Here is a 20522-nt window from a genome sequence, read left to right on the forward strand (position 1 = left end):
ACTATTAAATTTATTGTTTTGAAACATTTTTGACCTTGCGGACTCCTCGAAAGAGTCTTCAGACCCCTAGGGGTCTTGGAATATACTTAGGGAACCACTGATTAAGATGTGATTTATCTCAGTTCTAGTCGATGCCTTTCAGAAGTTATCTTAAACTAAGTAGTGGTAAAGTTTGAAACTCTAGCTAGATAATTCTGAAAACTACAGAAGGGCTTTCAAATTTTCATAATGTCTGTTGGCACCAATCTATCAAAAGTAATGACATGCTTCAAAATTGTGACTCATTGCTAAAGAAGTTCAGAACTCAATCAGGAATTGAGAGAAGTTAACTGAAATCTGAGTGCAAATATAGGATTCCTGTTACCCAAATCACATGAAACAGTTGGAAGAGATATGATCGTTGAGCCCCCTATTGATATAGGAAATCGTTTTTAAAAAGGACTAAACATATCCTTATATGCTTCAGAAAGAATGACTTGGGTGAATTTAGTCCCTATATCTCCTCTGTAGTCTCAAAATCTTGACTAGTAAGTAGGACTATTTCCTTAGCCTGTCTACGATGGTGACTGTAACATGAGTATGAATTACTGATCCAGTAACCTTAGCCAACTAGAGATTAAACTGTCCCATAGCTGAATAATTATCTTTTCAACACTGGGAAGGTTTGGAAATAAGAATGAATAAGCACTCAAAAAAAAAAAAAAAAGTAATGACATGAATGTACCTAATAGAAGAAATGTCTTAAGTGATGTTGTCTTTATGCCTCTTTGTTCATATTATCAGAGTTAATGACATTAAAAGATGCCCAATGTACTTACTCATATTAGACATCTATTGTAAAGATTCTCTGTAATATCTGACAGATAACATTTTAATCCATTTCTTTTCAATCTTATCTATGTATATATTGGAATCATTCTATAGGTTTATACCTTGTATGTCTCACACAGTAAAAGTAACATATTCTGTGTTTACTCTGAGCCAGTGGTAAGTACTTTATAATAACTTCAGTGTAGGTAGCATCATGCCATTTTGTAGATGAGTAATCTGAAACATAACCAGGTTAGGCAATTTGCTCTACAGAAGCTGTATTAGTTATCTATTGCTACGTAACAAATTACCCCAAAACTCAGTAAGCTTAAAGCAACAGACATTATGATCTCATAGCTTGTGTGGGTCAGGAATCCAGGCACAGAGCTGTTGGGTACTCTGGCTTAACTAGGAGTGAACCTGCTTTCTGCTCACTCAAGCAGTCGTTGGCAGGATGCAGCTTCTTACAGGCTGTTAGACTGAGGACCTCAGTCCCTCACTGGCTGTTGTCTGGACACTGCCCTCAGGGCATCTCACAACATGGCAGCTTGTGTTTACCAGAGCGATAAAGAAGACCTGAGAGAGCACGAGCAAGGCAGAATTCAGGGTTTTATAACCTAACCTTGGAAGAGATATCCTATTACATTTGTTGTATTCTATTCTTTAGAAGCAGGTCACTAGGTCCAGCCTACGCTTGTGGGGTTAGGGATTATACAAGGGCAGCTAGTGCTCGGCCCTAACAAGGATCGGGCCAGCGACTGCGGTACACATCAGAGCTGCTCGCATCTCACCACCTCAGAAATAGAGATAGGACGTAGAATATAAGGTGATGTTATCCTTAAGAGCCTTAGTCCTATCTCAAAACTAAGGCTCTTAGATTATGAGGAAAGGGATGGATTGTAGATACTGTTTGTAGGCCAGGTGGCTTCCTCCTAAGCTCTTGCCTGGTCTGGCCTGGAAAGGCTGCACTGACGGATAGGTGAGTGGAACCCTAGATGCCAGTGACAGACACCACTGTCTCCTTGGTCACTGTCCTAGATGCTCTGCTAGACTTCCTTGGGATGAGATATGACTTATGATACTTGTCACAGAGAAACACTTTAATTAATACAATTACTACACTAAGCACCTAACTTCTAGCCAGGGAATCTCAAATTGTTAAGCATATACTTCTTATTAGGAGTATACCATCTAAGCTTATTTGAAATAAATATATATAGACATATGGAGATTTATTTATTTCTAAGTTAAGCTTAGATGGTATACTCCTAATAAACCATTCATGAGCCTCCTCTTTATGGCATTACAGGCTTCCATAGGTAACAATGCATCATTTGCAAGAGATTATTCATTAAATGGTTTCAGTACAAAGGACTGTGTGTAGCCAATGGCTGGCTAAACCAATAAATGCTGACTTAATGACTAGAAATTAGCTTGGCTTAGAATTTTTTTTTAAACTCACCTGTTAACCTCAAACTTTTAGGTAAGGAGTTTCAAATACTTTGACCAAAAGCTATATAGCTCAGTTACTTACTGTACATTTCACTTTATCTGAGGTAAGTTCCCCTTCTCTTTGATTAGTGTAACATCAGACGGAAGCACCTTTAAATCCCCTAGTACTGTCACTCTGATCAACCTTAAATAGCTGCAAAACTATAAGAAAGCAGCACTTTTAAAACAAAATAATTTTTAATGACATATACATCTAGAGTACCCACCTGGAACTTGTTTTGGTTTGCAAACCATCGATAATGTTTCAATTTCTTTCTGTTTCAATGAACAACTCCAAGAAGCACAAACAGCCTTTGCTCTCATCAAGGTATGATGAGAGAATTAAGTAACTCCTCTCCTTGGTGGCAGGAATAACTGCCTAAAAAGGTTGATTCTTCAGACTGGAAAGCACCTAGAATCCACCATACTTTCTGTTCTCTTGCCTTTCCATAGTTAAGCCTCAGGAACTCCATGCCTATATTCTTTTTTACTCTCATTCTGTTCAAAAAATCCTACTGCTCAATTCCTTACTTCAGTTCAGTAACTGTGTTAGGAACAATAATAGACTTGTGGTTTGGGACAGATAAGAACTGCAGCTCTGAGACTGGCAAGAAAATGGTAGCACTACAAACAGCAAGGTAGATGAAAGGACAAATTCATAGAAACATACAAACTACACTCAAGAAGATATGGGAAATCTGCACAGATCTGTAACAAGGAGATCCAATTAGTGATTTAAAAACTTCCCACAAAGAAAAGCCTAGTCCCAAAGGTATGTGTCAATTTCCTTTCCTAAAACATTCCCACTTCCCTACCACATACACACACACACACACACACACACATACATACATACATACATACATACATACATACATACATACATACATACATACATACAGTGTATTAATCACCCAGAAAGCACAGCAAGGCATCTCTGCTTGACTACTCTTTAATTAGAAACAACTACTTAGAGAAGTATAAACAGCAATTAGGAGCTTTTTATACACAGATAACCTGCAAGAGGTTAAGTTTAAAGAGGCTGTTCTAGATAACTTTTATGGTCCCTTTCAGCTCTGTAAGTCCAAGACTCTGCATTTATGGGCAGAGGGCAATCAGTTACATACCTGATTGTCTCAGCAGGCAGTAAAACCTAATACAGAGAGGCAACAAATTACCCAACAAATCTTCTGACATAAAAGAAATAAGGAAAACTTCGGAAATGTTAATTTCAACTCTAGTGAAACAAATACTTAATTTTAAAAAAGTTCTTTGCTTCCTCCTAGAATATAAAGGGAACAACTCCTGCAGGGCTTGCCGTTCAGAGCACAGATTTTAAACTAGTCTGTGTTTCAGTCCAAGAAATGGAGCCCATACTGCTATGTTGGAATTCCCTCAGGCAAAGTTAGGAAACACATCCTATGATCTTTCTTTTGCAACATGATAACCTCTTATTTATTTCAAAGATTACACCAACTCTACTGCTGCTTAGTTTGGAAGTCCTTTTCAAGAAAAAGTTGAAAAAGGCACCACATTTCGGTTCTAAGTCAATGTTAAAATCAGCTTCTCCCTCTTTTTCTTTTTCCTCTTCTTTTCTTCCAAGTGGCTGGTAGCATCAGCAAAAAACATAACTTCACTTTTTGCCTCACATTCCCTCTTGAGATAATCAAGACCTGCCAAGTTGAAGCCGATAACATCCTGAGAAAGAATACAAGAGAGATTAAATAAACTTCCTCTCAATTCAGTTCAGTATCGCAGCGTATGTGAGTCAGGGGAACCAAAGCTTCATATGTTGCTACTCATCCTTCCCTAAGGTTTTTCCTTGTTTGTTCGTTTGTTTTCCTTATGTCTACTAGCTCCAACAAAAACCTCATCTTAAATATACATGCATGTCAGGTCAATATCACCAAAGACAGGGCACAGCACACTATGCTACTTGTAAGTAACATACACACTAGAATTTTCCGCTCCTTGTTCTGTCTCTACAAAGATACTTACCCGGACTTGGCTGACTTTTGAAATAGTTGTTTCCTTTAATTTTTCAATCACGGGCACAAGCATTTGGTTGCTAGTGATCTGGCCAAAGTGAATCCTAACAAAAATAAAACCAGGCATGTCACAAAGAAAGATAGTGCTTCTAGCTCTACCTATCCCTTCTAGAACTAGCAAACAGACAAAATGTCAAAAAAAAAAAAAAAAAATCATTTCACCGATCATGGGAATACAGAAATGCTTCTAGGAAAAAAAAAAACTAAAGAAGTTTCTTCCTACTATTCAGTTCTATCCAATAACAATTTTTAAAATACTATCCTAACATTCAACTCATTTGCAAAGCTGACTCATTGCAATCTACCCGGTGGCCACAGATTTTGACAACGGCATTCTATGGAAAGATCAGAGGAAAATGGGCCTTCTAAGAATTGCTAACTCAAAGATTTATTAATATTTCAGCCAAAAAGAGATGATCAAACTCTGACCTAGAGTACCAAGATGCCCTTGATGATTCATGCTCCTTTAACCTCCACATTCACCCTCACCCTCAGTTGTGACCTGCCATATCTACCTGCGAGGTAGCACCCATCTACCACCCCAATATGCTAGAAATATTCACTGTGTTTCTTAGAATCAGTAACCCCGATTCAATAGCACATATGCCATGGCAATTAAAAACTAAACTGTAAATATGACAACAGAATAGTATAAACACATCATTGTTCATTTGCTACTATCCTGAAAGAAGTAAAGGAATGAAGGGTTAATGATCATGAAAAAAGGCTAATTCACCAAATACACCTGTTTTCTTTTTAACTATTTGGTATTGGCTGAGCAGTTTCTGTTTTCCTAATAGCATTTTAAGGACTGTTCAAATTTGCCTCTATTCCTGTCCTCTGATATAATGGCTTGAGACTGGGGGACAGAGTGGGAGATAAGAATATATTACACCTTTGTAAATATATTTCCCTCTGTTACATATTAATAAGAATTCTTCCTATTTAAGAATATCATCTAATGAACATTTTCTTTACGTTTCTTAGTTCCCTCCAAATATGCCCCTATCCTTCCATTTGTACTTGTAGAGACCTGGGAAGTAAACTGACTACTCCTTAAAATGCTGTTATGAAAACAAAACCATTTACTTTAAACTCAATAGTCAAAAAGAAACACTGAGGCAGACTGGCCATTCAGAGATGGGCTTTCAGCAAACTGACTAGAACCGGAGCTGCTACCTTAGACTGTAACCTGGAGACCTCCGCCTGCCTGAGCATCCTTAGCAACATAGTACCTCGTGCTACTTAGAGGTGGGTCATCACTATCTGCGTTTTATGAGCAAGACTGATTCCAAAGGATAAGAATTATGTCAGGCAGCACTGAAATTCCCAACAGTCTCTGAAACGGAAACATCACATTTCTTAATCCCAAAGCATGGACAGCTTCAGGTGAGGCACTACTGGAGCAGTTATGCGGGTGAGACATGATATTCTTCTGGAAAGGACGTTACCTGAGGAGAAAGAAGAGGCACCTACATAGAAGTTCAACATCAGAGCCCAGCTGGATGAATTCATTAAAGAGCTTAAGAATGTCTGGGACGTAAGAGAAAGGCAGCACAAGCAGAGATTCTTCCAGCTCACTGAAGAGGAAAAAATAAACATTAAAAATGCCACGTTTCTTAACATGGTCAATTTAAAAATCTTTTCCTCTCCTATTTTTTTTCTTCTACTTTTATACTTGAGTAGATCTTACCCATCCAGAGTTAAACATACATCTGTATTATAAATGGTTCTCTTTTCAACGTTTTGGTTTTTCATATTTAGTATTTTAACCTACTTGATGCATTCTGGTCCATGGCAGGGTAGGAGAATCTAACTGTTTTTCTTTCAGATAACCAATTTCTTTAAAGCCTTTTGTTGTATATCCCATCTTTATATGATACTTCTTTTACCATTTATTGAGTCCTTCTATATCATAGAGTGTTCTAGGGCTTTAGAGTCTGTTTTCATAACTGATTCTGACAACAATCCTGTACTGCTTTAATTTTGCATTTTTACAGTTTTTTAATCTAGGAGAACAGCTCCCTCTTGTTCTTTTTTTGGTTTGTTTTACTTTTCTTGAGCTAGTTCTATTATCATTTCATCAATTCCAACTCTCAAGAGGATTTCAATTGGGATCACAAACCTATAGACTAGTTTAAGAAAAACCAAATCTTTAAAACACAGAATCTTCCCATCTAGGAATGCATCGTACCTCCATTACTCTAAATTTTCTTTTACATTTCTCTAGCAAAGTTTCATTATCTTAGATAGGGCCTGTTTGTTTCTTGTAGGGATATACTCAGACACTGTGATTTGTTATTAAAAAAATGATAACTCTCAGTAGATGAAACTCAAATATTATTCCAAAAATGAATGACAAAACATATAAAAAAATTCTTAAAAAAACGGTAAGAGAAACAACTATAAACCACAAGAAAGGGAAAGTAAAAATTCACAGGAAAAAATACAAATGGCCAACAAATATAATAAAATTTTAACTTTGTTAATTAAAAGGAAAATAATGCAGTACCACCTTTTGCCTCTCAACCCAGCAAAGAATTTTTTAAAAGCTGGTAAAAGTCATTACAGGCACTCTGACAATAATTAAGCAACATAAACCTTTAAAAAGCTCATGTCCATTGATTAGTTAATAGACTGGTAGGACCCTTAAGAAAAATAATCAATGATGACGACAAAGATTTATATATAGAGGTGTTTACTGAAGCGGTATTGATAACAGCCAAACACATATGCACCACCCAATAGTAACTATATGTACAATGGAATATTTTGAACTAATTCAATGATGTGTTTTTGAAGAATATTACTAAAGTGAGCAAGTGCTCAGTAAATATTCTGTGAAAAAGGACAGGATATAAAAATGTATACATATGATTCCAACTGTGTATGTACACAGAAAATAAGCCAAAGGAAATATACAACAAAAAATGTTAACAGTTGGTACCTGTGACTGAATTATAGATGATTTCATTACCTATGATATAAAGTAGCACTGCCCTTCATTTGTCCTTTTTAAAAGTATTCAATATCTCCCTTCATTTTAGGAGGAACCTTCTAGTTCTAATTCAAAAAGAACATTATAGTGAATTATTTTCCATCAAAATTTTGGCATAGTTAAACCTCTAAAGAAGATAACCATCAATTATAATGTCTGTTTATCTCATGTTCGGTAAATGGTATTAGCTGTAATAACTGTGCACCAGCACTCACCTTGACTTGATTCCTTTAAAAATCTCCAACACATAAGCTGAAGGCTATAAAGGAAGTGTGACAGCATTAGTGAAACTCTTGATTTCTTAACTGAAGCTCTCTAATTTCCATCTCCTAAAAACCAGGGATATCTTTCCTTCTTATGAGAAAACTGTTCTAAAAAGGGCACTACATGCACAGGCTTAGACTGAGTCAGATCTGGGTTCACAATCCAGCTCTGCCACTTATCAACTATGTTCCCTTCAATCTGTAAGTCAGAACAGTCTCCTATCTATAAAATGAAGACACACTGACTCACATTACTATTGTGATGAATGAAACATGCAAGTATTGAGTAATTAAAGATCACTAAAAGCATACATTGTCCCAGTATTCTCCCTCTTTCCTCTTTTATCTAAGTTATATCAACTTTTCCTCCAAAAACTTCAGTTTCAATGAATAGAATCTTCAGAGGGCTGTGGATACTAAACATAAATAAGCACTAAAAAAGAATGCCAGTCCAGTCCAACCAGAAAGGATGACTTGAAGTTACACTAAAATGGTCCTTTTGAAATATAAAATGTCTTAGAGGATTCCAGCATTCAAGAGATTTTTAATGACAAAGTATTTCCCAATATGTCTATTCTAAAATCATAACGCCTCTTCACTTCCTCTCCTGTGCCTGAAAGTAACCTTAGAATAACCAAGGGGAAACCATTAGTCTACTCACAGAGATACTGCCATAAGCCATCAGGATGGGGTTGATGGGAAGAGGAACCTATGAAGAAATTATTAAATCAAGTCATTAAAAATCAAGCCTTTGATAGTGCTTATCACAGGCAGGGTCATAACAATATCTTATACTTTTGAAAAGAGAGACCCTAAAAACTGACCCTGAAGAATTATTAAACTATTTAATAATAACTTTTAGTTTCAATACTGCTTAGTTATGAATGAGTCTGGGCAATACATTTCATCTAGAAATCCGAAACGTTTACCTTGCCTCCCAAACCAAAGCAGGAATCTGAGTTTTTAACTCAATACAATAATCACCATGATCTCAAATTAACTATCCTTGGCTTTTTATTAAGACAAAGCTTCTCAATTCCTTCTTTCTAACGTTTGAATTAGAAAAGATTCTACTACATTGATCTCATTTCCTGATCTGAGTTAATAAATCCCCAAATGATGTTTTTTTCCTCAGGAATTGTTTCCATTTATAAATGTTTCTCAGACCGTAACTTAATGGACTGTCTTACCTCTTTCCCTGCAGCTTTACAAATGGCTTTGTGTTCTCTCATTTTTGCAGTTTCTTCTCGGTATAGCTCAATAGCCTCCATGATCCTCTCAGCCTACACAGATGATGGCAAAGGACAGAAGTCATCACAACAAACTCACCATCCCACAACACTGCAAATGGAAGGCCCGACGAAAAGTTACCAAATGAAATTGCTTGAATCAGTTTAATAAAGATGTGCCAATAGTGTGCCAAACAGCATTCAAAGATGTCTTCGGGTTTTGTTTTGTTTTGTTTTAATTTTACTTATTTTTGGCTGCATTAGGTCTTCGTTGCTGCGCACAGGCTTTCTCTAGTTGCGGTGAGCGGGGGCTACTCTTCGTTGCGGTATGCGGGCTTCTCGTTGCGGTGGCTTCTCTTGTTGCGGAGCACAGGCTCTAGGTATGTGGGCTCAGTAGTCGCAGCATGCAGGCTTAGTTGCAGCTTGCAGGCCCTAGAGCATGCAGGCTTCAGTAGTTGCAGCACATGGGTTCAGTAGCTGTGGCTCGTGGGCTCTAGAGCGCAGGCTCAGTAGTCATGGTGCATGGGCTTAGTTGCTCCATAGCATGTGGGATCTTCCCCGACCAGGGATTGAACCTGTGTCCCCTACTATGGCAGGTGGATTCTTAACCACTGCGCCAGAGGGAAGTCCCTGATTTTTCTCTTTTAATTTACAAGGAGACTGGGTCATGGATTCAGGTGAGACTACAAGTGGACACACTGAGTAGGGCAACTCTCAGGAACACCTGAGAGGTGCCACTTTCAGGAGATCAAACCTTCCTTTCTAGAAACCAGGCACTAATCCAACAGATTCAGCACTACTTCTATCCTTGGTTACAAGGGAGGAAAACAGAGGTTATGACCTTCATCTGTAAATTTCATCAACTTTTTGCCACAAAAGGTCTATCTGGTTGGGATCCTATTTAAAAATGAGATACAGGAGAGTGATCAAGATGGCAGAGTAGAAGGACGTGAAGCTCACCTCCTCCCACAAATACATCAAAAACATATCTACATGTCGAATAGTTCTCACAGAATGTCTACTAAATGCTGGCAGGAGACCTCAGACCCCTGAAAGGGCAAAGAAAATCTCCATGTAATCAGGTAGGACAAAAGTGAAAAAAAAAAAAAAAAAAAGAAAGTAAGGAAGTAATCGGGTCATGACCTGCACCCCAGGCAGGGAGCTGTGAAAGAAGAAAGGTTCCTGCACCCTGGGAAGTCCCCTCACTGGCAGGGAGATCAGCCAGGACAGAGGGAGAGCTTCAGAGCCTTGGAGGAGAAAACAGCAACCGATCTGCAGCAGCTAGAATAGAGACCTGCACAGAGGGTCAGTGCAACCCGCTCTACACTCCCCAGCCTGAGATGCACGTCTGCCAGTACGGGCAAGGGCTGGGTGTGGAAACTTGGGCTTTGGAGAGGTGCTGTTGTGTGGGCAGTGTGCGAGGGGAGGCACGGGAGCCACCCTGCAGCTGTTTTCCCTGAGCGAGCTCTCAGGCGGCAGGACACTGCCTACATGAGCTCCAGGAGTGATCATGAGCTGCCTCCGCTCCCATGATGTGCTCCGGGGGCACACATGAGCCACCACTGCCGCTGAGAACCCCACGACCAGGCACCAGCCACTGCATCTGCACACTCTCTATTAAGGGGATAATGGCCAGCACACGCTGAGAAAAGAGGCAACAGGCATCCATACGAAAATCAGCCCTTGTATCAAGAATATTAAACCCACACAGGCTACACAGGGATGCTCCCACATATAAACAGCCTTCCAAGACCACAGTAGATAGACCTCTTCAGTCTAATAGACACTGATTTCAAAAAGGAGATAATGAAAATACTGAAGGAATTAAGAAAGGCTATCAACAGAAATGCAGAGTACTATAAAAAGGAACTAGAAACAGTAAAGAGGAACCAAGAAAAATTAGAAAACTCATTTGTCGAGACAAAAACTGAACTACAGGCAATGAACAGCAGAATAAATAATGCAGAATGAATAAGTGACCTGGAAGATAAAATGATGGAAATCACCCATCAGGACAGCAGACAGAAAGCCAAGTGAGAAAAAATGAAAGCAATATAAGAGACCTATGGGATAATATAAAATGTACCAATCTACACATAATCGGGATTCCAGAAGGGGAAGAGAAAAGGAGATTGAAAATGTATTTGAAAAATTATGGCTGAAAACTTCCCAAACCTGGGCTTCCCTGGTGGCACAGTGGTTGGGGGTCCGCCTGCCAGTGCGGGGGGCATGGGTTCGTGCCCTGGTCTGGGAGGATCCCGCGTGCCACGGAGCGGCTGGGCCCGTGGGCCGTGGCCGCTGGGCCTGTGCATCCGGAGCCTGTTCTCCACGGCGGGAGAGGCCGCAGCGGTGGGAGGCCCGCGTACCGCAAAAAAAAAAACAAAAAACTTTCCAAACCTAAAGAAGGAAACAGATAAAGCAGGTACAGGAAGCACAGAGGGTCTCAAATAAGGTAAACACAAACAGACCTACACCAAGGCATATTATAATAAAAAAGGCAAAGTTAAAGATGAAGAGAGGATTCTCAAGGCAGCAAGAAAAAACCAGTTAATTACAAGGGAACCCCCATAAGGCTATCAGCAGATTTCTCTACAGAAACTGCAGGCCAGAAGGGAATGGCAAGATATATGCGAAGTCCTGAAAGGGAAGAATGTGCATCCGAGGATACTCTAGCCAGCAAGATTATCATCTAGAATAGAAGGAGGGATAAAGAATTTCTCAGACAAGCAAAAACTAGAAGAATATAGCAATACTAAACCTATCCTAAAGCAAATATTGCAAGGTCCTCTCTAAGCAGAAAAATAGGAAGAATATATAGGAAAGAGAAAATTCACAATTGGAAAGCAACTCACATAAATAAGCCAGTACACAGATTTAAAAAAAAATTAAAAATTTTGTGAACGTGATGATACCACAATGAACAGCAAAAGCATGAATATGAAGATATAAAACAGGACATCAAAATCATAAAATGTGGGTGAGGAGAGTAAGAAAAGGTAGATTTTTCTTTTTTTCATTTCCTAGAATGTGTTTGAGCCTATATGACTACCAGTCTAAGGCAAGTAGATACAGGATGGGGTTAACATACTTGAAAAACGGGATAACTACAAATGAAAAACATACAATAGATTCACAAAAACCAAAAAGAAGAGAATACGAAAGAAAATTATCAAACCACAAAAGGAAAAACAAAGAAAAAGGGACAAAGATGAAATACTGAAAGGGAGGGAATGTAAAAAAGATATTTCATGAAAACAGAAATGACAAGAAACCTGGGGTTGCAATACTCATATTGGACAAAACAGACTTTAAAACAAAGCCCATAAAGAAAGATAAAGAAAGACACTACATAATAATAAAAGGATCAATACAAGAAGAGGGGTTTACACTCATCAACATATATGCACCCAATATAGGAGCACCCAAATACATAAAACAAATACTAATATACAGGGACTTCCCTGGTAACGCAGTGGTTAAGAGTCTGCCTGCCAATGCAGGGGACACGAGTTCCAGCCCTGGTCCAGGAAGATCCCACATGCCACGGAGCAACTAAGACCATGTGTCACTACTGAGCCTGCGCTCTAGAGCCCGCGAACCACAACTACTGAGCCTACGTGCCACAACTACTGAAGCCTGTGCACCTAGAGCCCGTGCTCTGCAACAAAGAGAAGCTACCACAATGAGAAGCCTATGCATCGCAACGAAGAGTAGCCCCCCACTGCTGCAACTAGAGAAAGCCCACATGCAGCAACGAAAACCCAACACAGCCAAAAATAAAAATAAATAAATTTAAATAAAAAGAAAATACTAATACACATAAAGGGAAAAACTGACAGTACAATAGTAGGAGACTTTAAAACCCTACTCACATCAATGGACTGATCTTCTAGACAGAAAATCAAGGCAACAGAGATCTTAAATGACACAATAGAACAGTTAGACTTAATTGATATTTTCAGGACATTACATCCAAAAAAAACCAAAATACCTTCCAAAATAGCAACCCAAAAATAAAATACTTAGCAACAGACCTGACCAAGAAAGTGAAAGACTTATACACTGAGAACTATAAAACCTTAATAAAGAAAATTGAAGATGATTCAACGAAATGGAAAGATAGGGACTTCCCTGGTGGCATAGTGGTTAAGAATCTGTCTGCCAACACAGGGCACGTGGGTTCGAGCCCTGGTCCACGAAGATCCCACATGCCATGGAGCAACTAAGCCCATGTGCCACAACTACTGAGCCCACGCTCTAGAGCCTGCAAGCCACAACTACTGAGCCCACGTGCCACAACTACTGCAGCCTGCGCACCTAGAGCCCGTGCACTGCAACAAAGAGTAGCCCCCACTCACCACAACTAGAGAAAGCCCGCATGCAGCAATGAAGACCCAATGCAGGCAGAAATAAATAAATCAATTTATTTATTTATTTATTTATTTATTAAAAAAAGAAAAAGCAATGGAAAGATATCCCATGTTCTTGGACTGGAAGAATTAATACTGTTAAAATGGACATACTACCCAAGGCAATTTACAGATTTAATGCGATCCCTATCAAATTACCCATGACATTTTTCACAGAACTAGAACAAATAATCCTAAAATTTATATGGAACCATAAAAGACCCAGAATTGCCAAAGCAATCCTGAAGAAAATGAGCAAAGCAGGAGGCATAACCCTCCCAGACTTCAGACAATACTACAAAGCTACAGTAATCAAAACAGCATGGTATTGGCACAAAAACAGACATGGATCAATGGAACAGAATAGAGAGCTCAGAAATAAACCCACACACCTACTGTCAAGTAACCTTCAACAAAGGAGGCAAGAACATACAATGGGAAAAAGACAGTCTCTTCAGCAAGTGGTATTGGGAAAGCTGGACAGCTGCATGTAAATTGATGAAGTTAGAACACACCCTCTCACCACACACAGAAATAAACTCAAAATGGCTTAAAGACTTAAACATAAGACATGACACCATAAAATTCCCAGAAGAGATCATAGACAAAAAATTCTCTGACATAGATAGCACCAATGTTTTCTTAGGTCAGTCTCCCAAGGCAATAGAAATAAAAACAAAAATAATTAAATGGGACATAATCAAACTTACAAGCTTCTGCACAGCAAAGGAAACCATAAAAAAAAATGAAAAAAAAACCTACAGAATGGGAGAAAATATTTGTGAACCATGTGACTGACAAGGACTTAATTTCCAAAACATACAAACAGCTCATACAACTCTACAACAAAATAACAAACAATCCAATTGAAAAATGGGCAGAAGACCTAAACAGACATTTCTCCAAAGAAATACAGATGGCCAGTAGTAGGCACATGAAAAGATGCTCAACATTGCTAATTATTAGAGAAATACAAATCAAAACTACAATGAGGTACTACCTCACAGTGGTCAGAATGGACACATTAAAAGCTCTACAAATAACAAACATTGGAGAGGATGTGAAGAAAAGGGAATCCTCTTACACTGTTGGTGGAAATGTAAGTTGGTACAGCCACTATGGAAAACAGTATGGAGGTTCCTCAAGAAACTAAAAATAGAATTACCATATGATCCATCAATCCCACTCCTGGGCATATATCCAGACAAAACTCTAATCCAAAAAGATGCATGCACCCTTATGTTCATAGCAGCACTATTCACAATAGCCAAGACATAGAAACAACCTAAATGTCCATCAATAGATGAATGGATACAGAAGATGTGGTACACTAGAGGGGTGGGATAGGGAGGGTGGGAGGGAGACGCAAGAGGGAGGGGATATGGGGATATATGTATACATATAGCTGATTCACTTTGTTATACAGCAGAAACAACATTGTGAAGCAATTATACTCCAATAAAGATGTTTAAGGAAAAAAAGACATGGTACAAATGTACAATGGAATACTACTGAACCATAAAAAAGAACAAAATATGCCATTTGCAGCAACATGGATGCAACTAGAGATTATCATACTAAATGAAGTAAGTCAGAAAGAGAGACAAATACCGTATGATATCACTTATATGTAGAATCTAAAACATGACACAAATGAACCTATCTACAAAACGGAGACAGACTCACGGACATAGAGAACAGACTCGTGGCTGCTTTGGGGGAGGGATGGAGTAGGAGGTTGGGGTTAGCAGATGTAAGCTATTATATATGGAATGGATAAACATCAAGGTCCTACTGTATAGTACAGGGAAATACATTCAGTATCCTATGGTAAACCATAATGGAAAAGAATTTAAAAGAATGTATATATAACTGAATTACTTTGCTGTATAGCAAAAATTAACACAACATTGTAAATCAACTACACTTCAATTTTAAAAAAGAGTCTATAATCAAAAAAGCAAACAAACAAACAAACAAAAAAAAACCCACTTATTGCTCACCCCACCCCTGTGATTCAGATTCAGTAGGTTTGGGCTAGGGCCTGGGAATTTCCTTTTCTAACAAGTTCTCAGGGGATGCTGATGCTTCTGGTCTGGGGGCTCCACTTTGAGAACTACTGCCATAAAGTAAAGAGATTAGAATAGGGGCTCTTAACACTTATTTGGCGATTTTAGGGTCAAATCTAGAAAAAGGGCAATTTCATGCTGTTTTTATCTCTTATAATTGTTTCCTTTGTGTTTTTCTTTAGATTTTAATAAAATACTTTTTGGAAATAAAAAAAAATTAAAAATGAGATACTGCATTCTAGTATCAACTTACTGCTTTGACCGTTTCAATAGTTTTCTTTCCAGTAAAGTAATTGTCACCTTGAGTCTCTCCCGGAACCTGCCAGGAACAAAGAGATCCTTTAACAATTTCATTGACAGGTGTTAAAGAGCCAATAAATTAATCTTATACCCAGAAAAGAATAGACATTACTATGTTACGATCTGTTGCATGGTGTTATCAGCTACCATTAACTGAGTACTTAGTAAGTGCCAGACACTATGTTAAATGTGTTTTATGCATTATCAGAAGAATACCCCGCTCTACAACACATGTTTAAAGAGAATGCCCGATTTCTCAAATTTTTTCTGGTTTTTGATCTACAGTGAAACAACTGCCTGAAGCCTCCTTAAAAAAAAAAAGCCAGAATGACAATCATTCAATACCAAATCTGGTCAATCATTTGTCCCACAAAATCAGGATATACAGGTGGATTAAGAAGGACTACACAGATTCCTTCCCATATCAGCTGCGGATGACTCTGGCATCTAGTCCCAATTCTAATCCCATTAGAAATTCTTGAAATTACAGTAAGTTCCAATAAGATAATTACAGGACACAGTCTGAGGGTCCTGAAAGATTTACTTACTACTGGTTGGTCTTCTTTGGCCACACTCTCCTCATATTCTGCTTCCCTTTGCTGACAAGAGATAGATATGAATTAATTTCAAAGAAAAAACATGACCCCTATGTGAAGTGAAATGAGACAGTGAGAAGCTGCTTCTTTCACAATCCAACCCCCTTATGGCATCTCTGTCTCCGCTTGGCTGCCGAAGTGGTGTCCGCAGTCTTGGAAACATCTTTTGGAGCTCAATGGACTTGCACTACTGAGGTGTGACAGCACTAGACAGGAAACTCGAGCTGAGACAGCGTGTCAGATACTGACACCCACCCGCACATTTGTAACCAAGGCGGAACTCCTTACCATCTCCCTTTCTTCCTCAAGAATAAGAGGCTCCCTTGTTCTCTCCCAAAGTCTCAGGGATTTGTCATGGGACGATGATACAATATAGTCCCCACTGGGGCTTACAGCCAAGCACCATATTTCCTGGTGATGCCCCTGTGGAGAGAAAGGACAAAAAACAAAAATCCTGAGTAAGAACACCTTATTCATAGACCGCTAACTGCTTACATTAGTGGGAAATCAACATTTGATCTTAAAGGAAGTTCTTAAGTACTGAGCAAGCAAAGCAGGCAAGAGGTTACCTCCAGAGTTTGTATGTGTTCAAATTTGTCTGCATCCCACTGCTTAATCTTACGGTCTTTCCCAGCAGTGAAGAAGAGGTGAGACTTGGGTACAAACTTTAGGTACATCACACTGAAAAGTGAGAGAAGTACTCAAATGTCATCAAATTCCTCATTATTAAAAAGTCTTATACACACAAATAGCTTTAGAACAGCTAGTTCTAGAGTGTCTGACTATTTATATTTTAGAATTTTTAATTTCTGACTATCTGAGAACACTAAATAATAGACACAGATGCTCCCGGGAAATGATACCTACAGGTGACTCAACGGGAGGTCTTTGAAAAGATGACACCTACCTGTCATCATGTGCAAACAGAGACTTGTGGCAGTCCCCGAAGTCCAGACCCCAGATCTTCACATTCCTGTCGGCAGAGCCAGTTGCTATCAGTGCTCCATCCTAGGAGGAAGAGAAGTAAAGCATTACTTGATTATCTGAAACTCTAATTGGAGAAAAGCTAACCAGAACACGTATCCCATTGCTTTCAAAAACATTAATGCCAAAAAATTAATTTCATCTCTTTACCAAGAGCACCGACATCCTCGCTTTTACCTACAGATCTACTTAAAAAGCTTGTAAGTGAGCAAGAACTCTGTGGCTTAGATGTTTTGCTCCTGCTACAGGACAGTGTTGTGCCTTGATGTAGGTTATGTTTACTTTGTTCAATAGATAGAATAAAGAATCTCTAATCTCTGTCGTAGAGTTTGGGGGGAGAGAAGAGGGAAAGAGAAGAATGAGGCTGGGAAAGAATCTACTATATAGAATGTTTATATGACCTGGCCCTTTTTATGCCATGTCTCCTATCACTGATTCTCTTATCTTCCCTGTTTTAGCACCTAGTTCAAATTGCTGTCAACATAACAAGAAAACTGAAAATATTTTCTGACACCAATTTATTCTGTTAAAGCAGAGTGCAGACAGCCAATTCCTTTTACACAGACTAGACATTGTTTTTAAATATATATTGCCACTCCTAATCATAACTAGACATTGCAAAAAATATGACTTTGGTCAAGAGACTAGAAGTATACATAATGCAAAATACCATAAATATTGCAAAGTTCCATTTTCCTTACAAACATTATACTTCAGAACAAAGGGGGCTGCCTTTTTGAAAGTTCTTCATATTTAAGGGTGTTCTACCAATTATATTATTTTTATACAAGAAAATACTATTTGGGGAATCCAAAACAGGGAGTTGGTTATGAGGATTAATTCAGGTATCTGTGAAAATATTCTAAAAGCATTAAAGAAATATATATATTTAAGGTATGATTTTTTTTAGAACAGTCAGTTATACAACAAACTGAAAAATACTAAAATGAAGCTATCAAGCCAAGAACTAAGATAGCATTTTAGAAAAGACAACTTGTTACTGAGACACTATTTAAATTTTACTTACATAAGAGATGTCCATGCATATGACAGGCAGTTTGTGTCCATACAGTGAGAGAAAAAACTAAACAGTTAAAAAAGAATATAAATAACTCATGTCTATAAAATACAGGCATAATTTATTACCTGTAGACCTAAAATATAACTTTAAATACAATGCTAAGACTGTTCTGGATTGCTTTATGTCTGTAGTTTCAAAGAAGACAGTCAAACCACTCAGGGTGACTTGTACCCATATCCAGCATACAACCCCTGCATGCACTTGCCAAGAATGCTGCAATATAGTGGAGCCAGGGCTGCTGCTGCAGAAGCCTATTCCCTCAGTCAGAATATGGAACAGAGACGTTCTCTGGATCTCTTAGCTGACAAGTCTCTGGAGCACTTGTTTCCCAACAATATTTCCAGGCCCAATCCAGTCCCACTGAGACTCTGGGCATAGAGCCCAGTAATCTATATTTTTAAAAGCAACCCAAATGATCCTGACTTACAGCCAAGTGTGGAATCATTGCCTAAGACACCTAGCAATGCTCTTAAAAAACTACTGGCTACGACAGGATTTTCTGTCCACAGATTTTCTGAACATATGAAATACAACTTGCTTTAAACAAAATTTATGAACCAAAGGATTCTTTTAAAACCCTAGCCTTCCTAGTGTACTTGCAATGTTTTGATTCACAAATTTTTAGAAACATACTACTGCTGGGAACACTCAAGGCCACTTCTTTATAGTCTCAACCCAACGTCAGTCAGAAAGAAAGCAAATATCCATAGGCATAACCATTGTACCTTTAAAGTATCAACATAGAAAACTTTCACAGTACAGTCCAGCAAAGACACAGCCAACAGCTTTTGATTGGGAGAGTAACTGACACACAGAACTTCTTCATCTAGTTGCAAGGTTCGGGTTTGCTTCACAGAAAGCCTAGCATTACAGAAAGCATCAAGAAAAATGAGTACTCTACAAAGGCACAAAAAAATTCCAAAAACCCTCTGGAGCTCAACAGAAATATCAATACATGTCAAAAACCCATTCAATGGTTCCCCATTTTCGCTCCCCAGAAATGGACACAAATAAAAAATGTCCACTCACCTCTTCTGGGTACTGTTTTCATCTTTCACCAACTCAAAATCCCAGAACTTGACAGATTTATCTGCACCACCTGTCACAAAGCCACGCTGAAAATCAAATGACATTTCCGTTAAAAAAATATCTTAGTACAGAAACTTTAATAAGACACCTCAAAATAGTATAAAAGACCATTTTAATTTAATGGCATGGGATAAGAATTAGGATATGTGGTTTTCCCTTCATTGCTCTTTAGGGGATGCCACCACAGATCCTACTGGAGAACTCCTAGCAGAGACTAATGTAGTCAGATGATAACTAGTGTAAAGTTCTAGTTATACTTTCATTCAGCATCAGGAAGAAAGACTCAATGAACACTGCAGGGTAAGGCAACAGTCAAAAGAATTTGCTATGAAGTATTCAACTGGTTTTATCACATTTTAGTGTTAGTGTAAACTATAAGGACTATAGAGTCAGAAAACTAGATCTCAAATGTCTGTTCTGCTATTTCAGAGATTTGTAAACATGGGAAAATAACCTTATAATGACCTTCAGTGTTGGTGCAGTTGTAAAGGCTACCTAGTTTATAAAATCATTGTGAAAATAACAATAATGACATGATGGACGTGAAAACACTTTGGAAAAGAGAACACTCTACAAACGCTAGATGTTACTACTATTTAAATTTTAAATGCTGTTTCATTTCTGACCCCAAATGGCATTACCCAGTCTAAATTCCAGGTTCCGTTGTTTTCCTAAAGTATCTACTTTCAAAGAATGAAGGTTTGCCACCATTGGGAGTATTCAAATAAATGGGCCACAATCCCTTAAGGTGCTGTCAAAAAATATCTCAAAATGTTCTGAGCAACAGCACCATTACTGGAATAAGTACACAGTTCTCCAGGGTGACTCCTTTGAAGGGAAATACACTGTTATTGACTTGAAAAGGTTCACATATTTACTAAAAAATCACTAGATTTATATAGTCATAGATGTATGGACTAAAAGGGGAGCACAAAAGTCTACTCTATCCTCCACATTTGTTGCCCCAGGAAGTATGTCCTCTTAAGAAGTATCACAAACCACTGGTACAAAGTCAGGAGCATAAGCAATTTGATGTCATGGAACTGATGATCAACAGCAGCTGAACAAGATTTCAAATCATAATGACAGCTATTCATATTATCAGGCACAAGATATGGCACCATATATAAAATCTAGAGATTAGACAAAAGTGGG

General features: G+C 38.3%; 2 protein-coding genes across 4 annotated transcripts in view; one reads left to right on the top strand and one right to left on the bottom strand.

The window, feature by feature from the left end:
* SPAG17 (sperm associated antigen 17) overlaps positions 1-11384 on the top strand; it is a gene marked incomplete at its 5' end in the record, with an annotated part of 215822 nt that extends 204438 nt beyond the window's left edge. Inside the window, one exon of the mRNA XM_081224979.1 lies at positions 8851-11384. The remainder of the gene's footprint in view (positions 1-8850) is intronic.
* WDR3 (WD repeat domain 3) overlaps positions 3189-20522 on the bottom strand; it is a 37616-nt gene continuing 20282 nt past the window's right edge. For all 3 annotated transcript variants that reach the window (XM_081226301.1, XM_081226303.1, XM_081226302.1), the window contains exons 14-27: positions 19308-19393; positions 19004-19139; positions 18225-18281; positions 17121-17221; positions 16783-16894; positions 16502-16636; positions 16166-16216; positions 15571-15636; positions 8801-8893; positions 8272-8319; positions 7563-7606; positions 5801-5929; positions 4300-4393; positions 3189-3999 (exon numbers count right to left, since the gene is read on the bottom strand). In XM_081226301.1, the coding sequence (XP_081082427.1) occupies positions 3844-3999; positions 4300-4393; positions 5801-5929; positions 7563-7606; positions 8272-8319; positions 8801-8893; positions 15571-15636; positions 16166-16216; positions 16502-16636; positions 16783-16894; positions 17121-17221; positions 18225-18281; positions 19004-19139; positions 19308-19393 (1308 nt within the window). In that variant the 3' untranslated portion in view covers positions 3189-3843. The remainder of the gene's footprint in view (positions 4000-4299; positions 4394-5800; positions 5930-7562; positions 7607-8271; positions 8320-8800; positions 8894-15570; positions 15637-16165; positions 16217-16501; positions 16637-16782; positions 16895-17120; positions 17222-18224; positions 18282-19003; positions 19140-19307; positions 19394-20522) is intronic.

Source organism: Mesoplodon bidens (genome assembly GCF_964165515.1).
Source record: "Mesoplodon bidens genome assembly, chromosome: 2".
Lineage (NCBI taxonomy): Eukaryota > Metazoa > Chordata > Mammalia > Artiodactyla > Ziphiidae > Mesoplodon > Mesoplodon bidens.